This window comes from Neovison vison, chromosome 2 (assembly GCF_020171115.1).
Source record: "Neovison vison isolate M4711 chromosome 2, ASM_NN_V1, whole genome shotgun sequence".
Lineage (NCBI taxonomy): Eukaryota > Metazoa > Chordata > Mammalia > Carnivora > Mustelidae > Neogale > Neogale vison.
The window spans coordinates 25,457,672-25,471,534 of NC_058092.1; the positions used below are offsets into that span (position 1 = coordinate 25,457,672).

The 13,863-nt window shown below is 47.4% G+C and overlaps 1 protein-coding gene across 2 annotated transcripts in view; it reads right to left on the minus strand.

The window, feature by feature from the left end:
* CSMD2 (CUB and Sushi multiple domains 2) overlaps nt 1-13,863 on the minus strand; it is a 598,960-nt gene that overhangs the window by 121,614 nt on the left and 463,483 nt on the right. For both annotated transcript variants that reach the window (XM_044237753.1, XM_044237754.1), the window contains 2 exons: nt 11,638-11,776; nt 7,806-7,993 (listed from right to left, as the gene is read on the minus strand). In XM_044237753.1, coding sequence (XP_044093688.1) covers nt 7,806-7,993; nt 11,638-11,776 — 327 coding nt within the window. The remainder of the gene's footprint in view (nt 1-7,805; nt 7,994-11,637; nt 11,777-13,863) is intronic.

Here is a 13,863-nt window from a genome sequence, read left to right on the forward strand (position 1 = left end):
TGATGACTAGCTGTGGCCCCCAATATCCATTTCCCCTCTTTGTCCTTAAATAATAGAAACCAGATTTTGTCCAGAGTATCATGGTACCAGCTAAAATCCATACATTCTGACCTCCAAGCAGCTACATCTGGCCAAAGAGACACAAACACAGTTAAGTCAGAGTTTCCTGTCCTACTCAGAGCATAAGCCCAAATCCTTACAGGCCTAAAAGCCCTGCAACTTCTACCCCTAATCCTTACCCTTCTATGATCTTGATCTCAACTCCTATCATCCCTTTGATAACTTTGCTCCAACCACATTGGCCTCTGTGCATGGAATATTCCTCCATCCACATGCTCTCACTCTCTCTCATCTCTTTCAGGATTTAATACAGTGTCGTCTTCTCAGAGACACTTCCTTGACCAGCTACTTAAATTTTTGATATTCCTTTCCCCACCACTCTCGGTCACCTTTCTCTGTACTGGCATTAGTACTATCTCATGTACTATATATTTACCCAGTTTTTTTCTATCTCCCTACAAGAGAATGTAGGTTCCATGAAGCAGTTATCCAGTTTTATCTACTGTTCTAGTCCAGTTCCTGGTACATGGTAGGCACTCAATAAATATTTCTTAAATGGATAAATTTGGGACATCAAGAAAGACTGCCTAAGAGAAAGTGACTCAGATGAGAGAATGCTCGTTGCCCTTTATTCCTTCTTTCCTCCTTCCCCCAGTCTGAACTCAGACATGATGGCCGAAACTCCAGTCACAATCTTGGATCCTGAGATAGCCATGAAAATGGGAGCCATGTCTCAGCATGGTAGGACAGAAAGACAAGAGCTTTGGGGATGGGGGTCACCTCATCATCCCAGGATGACAATCTCTAAATTTCTTTTATGGGAAGGAGAACAAACTTCTACCTCATAGAAGAAGCTGTGATTTTGGGTAACAGCTGGGCAGAACTTCACACCATCAGAAAGTCCTTTCTTCCCTTCTCTGTATGGCAAAAACTCCTATAATTTTTAATGCCACTGTCTTTTGAACAAGTTTCCTGAACTTTGCCTTCTGTCTGGCAAAATTCTGTTTTTATTTCCTGAATTATAGCATGTGTGACATTATCTTGGTAGGTTGGTTAAGTGTATTTCTTTCCAATGGATTCTGGACTCCTAAAGGACAGGACCATCACCTATTCTCTTCATAACCCTGGCAATTATCACAGTACTTGATATTAGAGCCTGCTCTGTTTGGCACATAATGGATGCTTAACAAATGAATGCTGAATTGATTGGCTGAACACCTCAGGACTTGGCAAATCCACAATCACATCAGCAATTCCAAATACAGACTGTATTTTATAGTTTCTCACATGTCAGAGCAAGAAGAGCTCATCATTCCAAACATTATCCCATTAATGAAAATGACAAGGGTAATGATAATGATGATAGCCCCTTACAGAGGGATATCATGTTATAATTTTCAAAGTACCTTCCAATCTGTTATCTCATTTGTGCCTCACAAAGGCCTCTGAAGCAGACAGGGCCAGGTGTGTTCCTATTCAGGTTACAGATGAGAAATGTGGTGATCAGAGAGGCTAAATGAGTTTCCTAGGCCATTCAGCTGGGAAGAAGTAGAATTAAGACAAAAATCAGGTCTTTAGTCAGCCAGACCAGAGCTCAGATGTGAATGATAAAACTATAATGACTGAAACATCATTGGGATAATAATAAATAAAAACCATGCCCTCTAAAACAAGAATAATAAAAGAACCAGCTTCTTTTTGTCCTAATAGATAAGGAACATTTCTAAACACTGTAATAGCAAGACATTGAAAATAGCAATCCACACACCCAAGCAGTAAGGAACTGGTTAACAAGGCTGGATTACAGCCATCCACTGAAATACAAGCAGGCTTTAAAAAGACTTGCAAAAGTCTTTGAATACAAATATGGAAAGACGACCAAGATCGATCATTGGACAAAAACCAAAACAAAGTAAAAACAAACCCATGTGACATATTAGTACAGATGGTATGATCTCTATTCACATGGAACAGAGATCAGCAAACTACAGCCCACAGTCTCACTGACTGTTTTTTTATAAAGTTTTAATAAAGTTTTATTGGAACACAGCCATACCTATTCCTCCATCCACATGCTCTCACTCTCTCTCATCTCTTTCAGGATTTAATACAGTGTCGTCTTCTCAGAGACACTTCCTTGACCAGCTACTTAAATTTTTGATATTCCTTTCCCCACCACTCTCGGTCACCTTTCTCTGTACTGGCATTAGTACTATCTCATGTACTATATATTTACCCAGTTTTTTTCTATCTCCCTACAAGAGAATGTAGGTTCCATGAAGCAGTTATCCAGTTTTATCTACTGTTCTAGTCCAGTTCCTGGTACATGGTAGGCACTCATACAGTTCTTTAAACAGTAAACAGTTCTTCTGTTTAAATACTGCCTATGGCTGTTTTAGCATCACAAGAGCAGAGATGAGCAGATGTAACAGAGAGCTCTGGCCTGCCCAGCTTAACTATTGTCTGGTCCCTTACAGAAAAAGTTTGCTAACCCTTGTTCTAGAATTCACACTACCTTTTATTCACATAAAATATCTGGAATGAGATAAAAAATCATTAATAACGATACTTCAGGGAATGGTAGTAGTGGGAGGTGTTACATTTTTAGAGTACATCTTATGTGCTTCTATATTGCTTGAATTTTTCCAACAAACACATGCTACTTTTAAAATAGGCAACCATGAATATATTTCTAATTTCAGTTTAAGGAAGAAAGACCCATGGAAGCAGTGGGTGGTGGTAGTGTGGTACGGACAGCAGGTGTGGAAATCTGGTTGTAACTCCTTGGCCCATAATGTTACATCCAAGTGTTTGAAAGAGAAAATAGGTACTGTTTAGTACCTTCTGGTAGAAGCTGACCTGGGCCTTTCCTGAGTTATTTCAGATATTCTACCGCAGGTTTCAAACTCTTCTTCTGAACTTCTTCAAACTCCCTCTGTCTGCAACATTCCCCAGGCCTGTTCTCACACAGTGGGGTTCTTCTCAACCTTGAGGTCTCTGTTTAAATATCACCCACTGGGCGAGGTCCTCACCTTCACCAAACTGCCATTCTATGGTTGACTTCCCATTTCTCTTCCTCATAGCAGCTTTCTCTTTTCTAATATCTGCTTCTAACTCCTTGTTGGTCTACTTATGTACTGTCTATTTCCCTCACTCACCTTGAAGTTACCTTAGGGTGGGGGCCATGACCATTGTGCTCACCACTGCAGCCTCCATATTCAGGATAGGGCATGGCAGGAAGTGGGAGCTCAATAGCATTTGTTGAATGGATGAATGGTCTTTACACTCATGCATGAATGTCCTAGCCTGTCTCAGGAGGAGGAGGACACCACACCTGATGGAAGATGACAAGAAAGTCTCCCCCCACCCACACACCCATTCTTCTGATGTTTTTGGCTTGGAGAAAGACACTAAGTCTCTCTGGGTCTCATTTTTAGTAATTATATAAAAAACCAGGATTCTCCTTATTTCCTATTTTTCCTTCCAGTAAAAGGTAAAGCTAACCAGGTAGCTGAATTCAGATGAGAATGCCTCAGAGCATGGTCCTATAGAAGTCCACAAATGACACGACTGCATTCAGAATCATCTAGAAGACCTATCTAGAATGACTTAGACAACACAACCTCCTTCCAGGTACAACTGGACAGAGACACCTACAACCTTGCCCATCACTGTCTTCTAAGTAGGTGAATCTCCAAGACTTACAGGTAACAGAAATGTCTATCCATCTGATTGTCCTGAGGATGTGAAGTCCATGGAGGCAGGAACTTTGTTTTTTTCCCCGCTTTGTTCTCAGCCCCTATAACAGTGTCTGGCATACAGAAGGTGCTAAGTAAATATTTATTGAGTGAACAAAAGAGTAAAACTGCATGACTTGCCCTTAGCCCTAATGAAAAAGCTTAATTCCATGGCACTGTTCAGTGGATGCTTGCCTGAATCCTGGTCAGTCTTAAGGTCCTTTGGGATTTGGAATTGCGACCTAGACTAGGAAGTGATTCAGGGTCAAAAGTGAGGCCACCATACTTGTCCTAGCAGAAGCAATGAACATGCATCTATAGAGAGAAGAGAATGTAGCAGATGCTCAGGAAAAAGCAGGGAGGAGACCAAGTGGTCCTGGAGATAGGAGGTAATCTCAACCTTCAATTCTTCCTTTCTGATTTCAGTTCCTTGGATGTTTATGCTTCTTGCCCTTGAGCTCTTGTCTTTTAAAAAGATGTTCCCTTTTTGTGTTAAGAGAAAGGGAGTTTTTGTTATGTGTACTGTTAAGATATAGAACCTCTCTTATCTTAAATTATTTTGGCCATTAATTTTCTTATAAGACAGTTTTGTCTCAAGTTTGTTTGAACATGTTTTTTTATTTTTTTTGCATTTTTATAATAAATTATGAGTGGATCTCTTGATTTGAAACTAAATGACCCCTGAGTCAGCTGCGACCACACTGTTTCTGCTTCCCACTTGGGAATTTGGCAGGATGTGGGGAAAGGCCCTAGTCTATATGTCTCCAGTCAGAGGAGGGGTTGACCTCAGACCGTGGTCTTCACTAGACTAAGCCCAGCAGAATCTGGCAATATCTCTCTACACCACTCCCTTCATCTCCCAAACCAGGACACTTGAAGCCACAGCTCCTGGGAGACCCAGATACTCAACATTCGAGGAGATTCAGGGCTCCTGGACAAAAGACAAGACAGCATTCTGCCTCTGAACACAGGATGGCATCTACATGGATGAGGCCAATGGTTCTCTTCCTGAGGATCCAGACCTCCCTCAGTGTGCTGGTCCTGATGGGCTGCATCTCAGTGTATGGTGCTCTGTGGACTCGCGCAGCATATTTGCCATGGGTTGGAGACATATATAGGACACACACACACACGCCATACATATTCATGTTATAAACATTTCACACTCAGGTGTGTGCAAAACATCATCTCACACTTTGTATCTTCAGTAAACAGAAAATGTACTGCATTTGACGGGGCTAGCCCCATGAGGAGGGTTCCAAAGTCTTCTCTCTTTCAAACGAGAGCAGAACACATGAAATATCCATTTCTCAGGAAAGAAGGCAACAGATGGAGAATGTGGATCAACGTGTGCGCCAAGTAGCTCCTGGTGTTGGGCCCTGTGCTGGGGGTTGTGTCTGTTTCCTATCCCACACCAGCTCTTTCACCCAGTGCTCTGTCCTTCTTTGATGGGTGAGGCAGGGATGCTCAGAGAATGTAAAGGGCTTGCTTAACACAGTTTATAAGCGATGAAGGCCACCCCATAAAGATATTGAGTATGGCGGGGATATCACTGAGGCCATGGGATCTGGTAGCAGAGTGGGCCCATTCCAGGAATCCAGGGATCCTGAGATGGGGAGAAGAAGACCATGGGGGCAAGGCAGAGGGTCCCTGGGTCCCATAAAATGGGCTGCCTGACCAGAGGCTAGGGCCATAGCAGTGAGATGGCTGATATTAGGGAGTATGCTATTTGAGAAGGAAGGAAGGCAGGCTGCCTCAGGCCTCACCAGGCACCTCCCACCCCAGACAGGCACATTTGTCTTGGTGCTTGAACAACAGATGCCAACAAGGTAGCCAAGGGTGCACTGGCTGGCATCCCCTTTCCTCTTCCCTTGTAACTGACCTCCTTCAGCCTCTTGGCTGGCTCAGATGGCTGCCTGGAAGGTCTTACTGAGACTGTGTTTTAGAGCTGGGGACCCCTCCAGGTGCAGTCTTGGGCCAACAGCTGGAAGTGGGAAGGGTTTCTTTGGGAAAGGGGGCCCGGAAGTGTGGCTCTAGCCTGTGTTTTCAGTGGAGGGGACTGGGGAAGAGGTGGCTGCAGCCAGGATGCCGTGAACCCATGAACTTATTGCATACAGGGACAATAAGTTGAAGTCCTTTTGTGAAGAAGCTGGAAGGGGTGACTTCTGGGGTGACATTTTGGAATCTCCACCAGGGAGAAGTCCCCAGCTGGGACATGCTGGAGGTGGCTAAGGCCAGGGTTAAAAGCCATCACTTGTGGTGGATCCAAGTGCCATGCTTGTGTGACCCTTTCTGGTCATTCTCAGTCACTTGAGTGTGGGTGTGACACAGGGTGCTGTTTTGCAAGGCTGCAACAGAATGGCCAGGGGGCAGGGAACTTAGGGTACTTCTGTGCGTGCAATGGAAGGGGTGAACAGTAAGAAAGGTGAAGATGATAATATAGCAGTGGGGATGGCAGTGGCAGAGTGATGGGTCCTGGGCGGAGTCTAAGTCATGCCTCCCCTAGAATTCCACACTATGTGACCATATTTGTTCTGACACCAGTGCATGCAGAAGGGTTTGGGAACAGGAGGTTTACTGACAGACAGCAGGTGTCTGGAGGAAGAGAGGTTGGCAAAATATCCATTATCCAGGCCAGCCCCACAAGGAGAGAAGACCACGGCAAGACATTCTCTATTTTGTGCACCAAGTATCTTCTAGAACTTTATCTGACAAAAGAGCAGGCAGTCAGTAATTTCAAAGATCTCGATGTGTTGATGGATGTGAAGTACTTAGGACCGTGCTGGCAGTGGATGGATGCTAAGTTAGCTCTTGTTATGATTGGTATTATTTGTGAGTGTATGTGAGACATTCCCAGCAGTTGCCAGAAATATTTAATTAAGGAACCCTTTAAAAGGTTGCTGAGGTCCGACACTATGCAAGTGGGGGCCATGAGCCAGAAACTTTTTAATTTTAACGGGTAATATGACCCCATTTGTCCACACAGGCTGATGAGGCCCGGGTGAACTTGGGTTAGCGCACCAATAACAAAATCAATCATCTCTAGAGTATCTGTAGAGTGTTTAGCACCTACTGGGCATTGTACTCCTACATATAATATGTAGGTATAAAATATCTTTTAATTTTAACCTTCTGCAGCGTAATTATTATTACCACCACTTTATAGATGGAGGGACGGGTTCCAAGAGATAATAGCTTGCCAAGTGCACAAATCAAGCAAGAAGTGGGGCTAGGATTTGCATGATGGTGTCTGGGATAATTAGTGAAGAAGAAAAGGTCACCCAGAGAATAACAGGGTAGAAGCACTTGGAGCAGCTGGGAGCCTGGAGCCTCTCTTACTCTTGCTGTTGGAAAATTACAGGAGCACCTGCTATGTGCCAGGTGCCAGACCAAGGGCTCTGAAGCTCAGGGTCATGGATCCTCACGTGTCTGTGAGGCAGGGATCAGCCTACCAGCATTTTGTGATGAGAGAATGGAGGCTTTGAGAGGTTCAGGAACCTGCCCAAGGCCACATGGCTGCGAAGTAGAGAATGTGAGCCTGGGATGCAGTTCACTGGTCATTTAGACTGTGTGTGTCTAGAGGGAGATATTTATGGGAGCGTGGCTGTACCCATTCCTTCACAGTCTGTCTTGGGCCACCTGACTGCTGCAGTGGAAGCCCTGCATGGTGGGGACAGAGGCCGGATGCCTCACAAGCCTAAAATATGAAGAAACCCGTGCTGAGCCCTGCTTTGACTGCTCTGCTTCAGCTTGCGAGGACTGACCCTCACAGGAAAAGGACAGAAGAGGAGCAGGGATGTGGCAATAGAAATGAGGTGCAAGCAGAGTGCGGGCCCCCTCTGTCTCCCAGGCCTGGGGCACATGGGAAGGAAAGACTAGGCCACCTGGAGGGCCACAGGGCTGGGAGGGGCTCTGCCGGTGACCCCGCCTTTGCCCTCCTCGAGACCCCTCCCCTCCGCCAGGTCTGCCTGGCCCTGCCCTCCCTACGCTCTGGTGCCAGGGTCCTACCTGTGTAGTCGATAGCGAAACCCGCACTGCTCACGGATGCATCACTGCGGAAGGCCAGGAAGAGGCTGTTGCTGCTGCTTTCAATGCGGCCGGGAAGCTGAGAGCCATAGAAGCTTCCTATGAGAGGGCTGAGAGAGTCCCGTCCGTCGTAGATATGGAGGAAGTCATAGCCAGGCTCCAAGTTAAAGCTGGGGAACAAAAACATCCCGCCCCCACCCCACTAAGGTCAGAAAAGGCTCTTGTTGGGCCTTAGGCTCAACCGGGGGAGGGGGCCTCCCAGACAGCGAGCCCTCCACCCCACTGGTGCCTGGTTCCTGACTTTTCCCGGTGGGAGGGAGAGCCAGAAGCCCTGATGGTCTCCCAGTCAGGCCAGGACGTGGATAAGCCAGGCCTGGGGGCAGAGAAGACTGGTCTTCTGGGCACTAAAGCCAATGCCCAGAAAGCTAGAGCTGAAAACCCAATACCCCTCTTTCTGAAAAAAAGTATTTTTAATTGAGATACATTTGACATAGAATATTGTGTAAATTTAAGGTGTGCAACTTGTTGATCAGATACATTTTATCCTGTAATAGGATTGCCGTAGTGGTGAAAAGTAGTCCCTCTATCACATCTCACATAGTTATCACTTCTTTATAGTGGTTGGAATAACTAAGATCTAGTCTCTTAGCAAGTTTGAAGATTATAATGCAATACTGTTGTCTGAATTCACTACACTCTGCACAAAAGGAAAAACGAGTTACCAATTCTATATACTGAAGAGTCAGTCAGAGCAGGTAAGCTCTCTTATCTGCTTCCACTGGTCTTTAGATTGTGTTAGTCTGCACCTCCTTTTCCAAGAGGGAAAGAGTCACCCAGGGGGCCATTCCCAGGTGGGGAGGGGTCTGTTTTCATGAAGAAGCTGGCTCTGTCCCCTCATCTCCGTGCCAGTTCCCAGCTCTTCTCAGATTCTGCTATCACCCCACCCCTGACACCTACAGTTGTGCCTCTTTCTTAGTTATCTTGATGCTCATGTGGGAAAAAAACTGAATAAAGAAATTAGCAAATTGAGTATTAGAGTCCTTGAATATCATCGATCCCATTGTTTTGGCTAGAGTGAAAATGATGGAAAATGCCAAGACTGGCAAGAATGTGGAGTCCCTGGAGCTCTCAGAGCCTGTTGGCAGGATGGTAAAATTGCTTGGCCCCTTTGGAAAGCTGTTCACCTACTAGATCTGAACATATGCTGGCCCTATGAGGCAGCGACTCCATTCTTAGGTACGCATCCAGCAAAGCCATGGATACTGGTCAAGGGTACAAACACGAAAACAATAGAATGTGAGCTGAGAACAGATCTGGGACGCTAACTTGTTCAGAGCTTAGCCATGCACTGGCATCCTCGAATACTCCACCTGGCTGGACTAAGAATGGGACAGCAGTTCCACTTTTTAGCTGAGACACGTGGCCGAGAGAGGGGGCTGTGACATCTCTAGGACAAAGTGGGTAGGGCTGGCAGGGAGATAGGATGGGGGATCTGGGGGAGGGATCTGGTAGGGGAGCCGGATATATACTGGTCTCCTTCCTCCATGGTACCCTCACAATGGGGTCACCTGCTGAGGCACTTCCTAACTGCCTTGTCTATCCCTGTCTTCCTTCAGTCATCATATTTTGTCTGAGTGTGCTCAATGTACCAGGTGCTTGCAAGGTGCTCAGGACACAGGACTATGTCCGATGCTACACTTTCAAGATGGCAATGGGGCTGAAGGCAGCGTTGGGTATGATGACAGCAAAGCAAAGTACAAAGTCTGTGCGGGCACATGGGATCACAGCACAAAGTTCCTCGGGGAGGAGGAAATGAGACTTTTGTGGAGGCCAAGTTGGTGTCAAGTTTTGGAAGTGCAGAGACCCCTGATGGTTGGACAAGGAGGGAAAAGGAAGTCTCCATGAAGGGAGCAGCAGAGGCAAGATCACAAGGGCAAGGAATAGTCTTGAAGCTGTGAGCAGCTCAGGCTGGCTGGAGCTCAGGGGTTAGGATGGGGTTGGGGGGACTGGGTGGAGAGGGAGGCAGCGGCCAGATTGCTTGGACTGAATGAGTTTATAGGAAGAGGAAGCCATGACAGGACTTTAAAATAAGAGATCCATTTGTTTGTGTGTTTGTTTTCAAATAGAGGTATGACTTATACACCATGAAATGATCAGCTCATAAATGTATCACCTATGGGTTTTGACACATGCCTAGCAAGACCCAGGCCATTCCCACCATCCCCAAATTCTCCCCTTCCCAGTCAGTCTTCCCCAGAAGCCACTACTGAACAGATTTTTATCACCATGGATTCATTTAGCGAAATGAATCCCAAAATTTCATGTAAGTGGGATCCTACATAAAGGGCTCTTTGGGGGCCATCTTCTTCCGCTCAGTGTGATATCTTTGAGAGTCAGCCGTGTTGCCTGTATCAGTCGTTCACCCCTTTTTGTGGCTGAGTAGCATGTTATTGCATGTTCCCATGGAAGCCGAGGTGATTGTTTTAGCATTTTCACATGACAAGATCACCGCTACAGCTAACTCAAGAAGAGGGGGAAGATGGGGGCTGAGGAACCAGTCAGGAGACTATGGGAGTAGTTTGGAGGGTAAGTAGTGAGAGTTTCAGCGGCACAGTAGCTCGGATGCTGGAGGAGAGAGGCAGATGTGAGGTTCCAGGCCTCGCTCACTAATGGAAGCAGCAGCTGCAGGAAGGTGGCACTCCCCGGGGGTCAGGAGAGAGCTCTTCTGGGGCGGGGGCAAGTCATAGGCTCAATTTTGTACATGCTGCATCAGAGGCACCGTCAGTCACCAGACCCCCAACCGCTGGACAGGAGAGCCCGCAGCTCAGAAGGCAGTCTGGGCTGTGGTAGCGTGGAGTCCCCTGTTTCTAAGACTGAGGTGAAGCCATCGGAGCAGAGGAGCGGGCCCAGGAAGGGAGTGTGGATGCGAAGAGAAAAGGCTCACTATAGAGCCTGGCCAAGGAAGGCAGGGCATAACAATGAAGCTGTGAAGTCACAGAAGAAGTTGGAGAACTGGAGGAGAATAACTTCATGGAAACCAAGGAGAATAAGCAGGGTAAGGATGGAGGGAGTGATCAAAAGGTACAGTGGGATAAAACATGGGAAGTGCCATTTTGTGTAGCAACCAGGAGTTCGCTGGGGTCTCTGGCGGAAGCCCGCAGGCAGAACCCAGGTATCCGTGGTCTGAGTGTGAACAGGAGGCGAGGAAGTAGACACAAGCAGAGATGATTCTTTTGAAGAGTTTGCTTTTAAAGGGATAAAGGAGGCAGTGCAGGAGACAGTCCAGGAGCTGGATGGGGGAGGACCTGAGACAAACCGGAGCCTGTTTGCACACTAGGGAGTGAGGAAAGGGGCCAGGTGAGAGCAAAGGGGGAAAAACAGAGGAGTGGGGGGTAGAAAGGATCCAGCAAGGGCCTGCTTTCTGAATCTCAACATCTTCAGAGGTAAGAGGAAAGAAGAAAGAAAGAAAGACAGGAAAGAAGAAAGAAAGAAAGGAAGGAAGGAGAAAGAAAGAAAGAAAGAAAGAAAGAAAGAAAGAAAGAAAGAAAAGAAAAAAGAAAAGAAAAGAAAGAGAGAGGAAGGAAGGAAGAAAGAATAATAGTTACTTCAGCAATTATAAGGATAAAATAATAATGTATGAAGTCGATGAGCACAGCACAGGGCACACAGGAAACATCCAATAAATGCTAGTTTCCCTCCTTTGGGTTCCCTCATCTGCTCCCAGCAGACCTGTGTGCACTCACCTAGAGACCCTGGTCTAAACCCCCCAGCTGCTCTGAGCCCCTCGTCTCCCACCTGGGGGAAAGGTACATACATGTTAAATACCAGGGCGATGACGTAGTCCGGAGAGACAGTCACTTTCCAGTCACACTCCTTGCCTGGTGGGTAAGGTTCTGGATAATTTGGCGACAGAATGACTCCTGATGGTCCTGTCAGGTCTCCACCGCAGGGAGCTGGGGAGAGAGGAAGACAAGGGTCAGGTCTGGGTGCTGGGGAGGCAAAGTGGGGGAGGGACTGAGTCTGGCAGATCTGAGTGAAAACCTGACTCTAAGGGCCGAGGGGAGGATGGGATGTAATGGGTGCAGGGTTTTACTTCCAAGTGACGGGAATGTTTTGGAACAGACGTGGTGGTTGTGTAACATCGAGAATGTACCAAATGCCACTGAATCATTCATTTTAAAAAGTGAGTTTTATGTTATGTGAATTTCACCTCAAGAAATTATTAAAATCAAAACCGAACGACCTGGTTCTGCCACTTCCTGGCCACGAGGCCTTAGGGAATTACCCTAACCTCTGTGGACCTCAGCAACCTTTCCCTATTGCAGGAAGAGGTACTATTTCCCTCATGGATGGAACTAAAGATGTTGGAGAGGTCTGTTAAAGCACCTGGAATACAGTAAATAATTCTTATTTGGAGGCAGTTGATACTCCTCTTTTAGACATTTGAAATACACGGTCTCCTGCCACTGCCTCCTGTCCAGTTTCCAGGTGAGTTTTGTGGGTGTTGATCCGAGATCTAGTGTGCTTGCCGTCAGAGGGGTGGAGAATACAGTCACGCTCACCTGCCAAGCACGGCTGGCCCCCTCCCCGTCAATGCTCTTGGCCTCTGCCTAGAGCTGCAGATACTTTCCAAGTTTCCAGAAGACCTTGTCTAAGACAGTGGGGGCACCTCACTTGGATGGAGATATGACAGAGCTCCATACTTCCATGGTGGTTCCCCACCCCATCCGCCTGAGATGATGGGCCTTTTAACAGGTAGGGAGGGGGCAAGTGGCTGGTGAGGCAGCAAGCAGCTTACCTGGAGCCCACTGGGGCATTTCCCAGATCTGCAGTCAGGGTCTCCCCTAGATGGCTGGCTGGGTCACTGCCCTGAAGCAGTGGGGTCTGATAAGGTGGGGGCTGGAAAGTGTATGGGGTCATCCAGGAAATATGGCAGAGACTATTAGTATGGTTTGGTCTGAGAAACCCCACATGGTGCCACTGGAGGTTGACGTTAAGTACATCAGCTGGGAGCCCACAGGAGTAGGAAAGCCATTTAAGGAGAAGCCAGAAAGTCTGAGACTGGACACAGGAGGTGGGAGCCAAGGGTGTGTCCAAGACCCAGCTCAAGGGTAGCCACAGCCTTGTCACTGAGCTGAGCTTTACAGATGCATGCTGTAGCTTTCGCTCAGGGCAAGCCTTCGAAGGCTCAGTCAATGCCCACAGGGTCTAAAAAAACAGTAGGCTTCAGGCTGGGCCTTAAAAGCCCTAACGTGGCTGAACATAGAGCCTGAGTGATCCCAAGAGTAGTGGTTCCCCTCCACCCCTGTGGGGAATATATCCCAAATCCCAACTGGAACAAACACTCAAGGGGTCACTTAACTCTACGTCTGACGTGACGCCTAGCATTCTAGATACCTCATCTCACTTCCCTCTCGCAACAACTCAGTGAGCTATGGATTCTTCTTCCTCGTTTAGAACCGAGAAGCCTGGGGCTCAGCGAGTTGAAAGACCCGCCCAGAGTCACTGAGACTCAACCTTCTGCCTCGAAAGGGCAGCCCTTTCGCACTCTTCCTTTCTGCTCAGAATCTCCGGTGGCGGGGCAGGGGAGCAGCCCCCGCTGGGAGAGCTTCTCTGAGCAAGGATGGTTCCCTGCACCAGGCTTGCTTCTCTGCACCTCTGGCTTGCTTCTCCTCTGCGCCCTCTTGGAGAAGAGGGTTACATGAATGAGACATGCCGGAGGCCTGTACGATCCAGATAAAACCTTGGACTTAGCACAGTAGGACCCATTGTCCCGTGCTCTGAGGGCCCAACCCTAGCAGCTGTCTGATGCAGCCTGGGTGGTCCCAGCTCCCTGGGGACCTTCCTAAAGGGGCACAGTGATGCCTCCATGAGGGAAAAGGCCACTGGGTGTGAGCTTCCTCTGTGGCTTGGGGGTCTCTTCCCCTTAGTTAGCCAGGAATGGGGGTGACCTGGCTGTTTCTGAAATTGCCCCCATGATTCTTCCGCCCACTCCCAAAGTGCTTGTGGTTTGTTTGGGTTCTAGGCCTCTGCCCTGGCG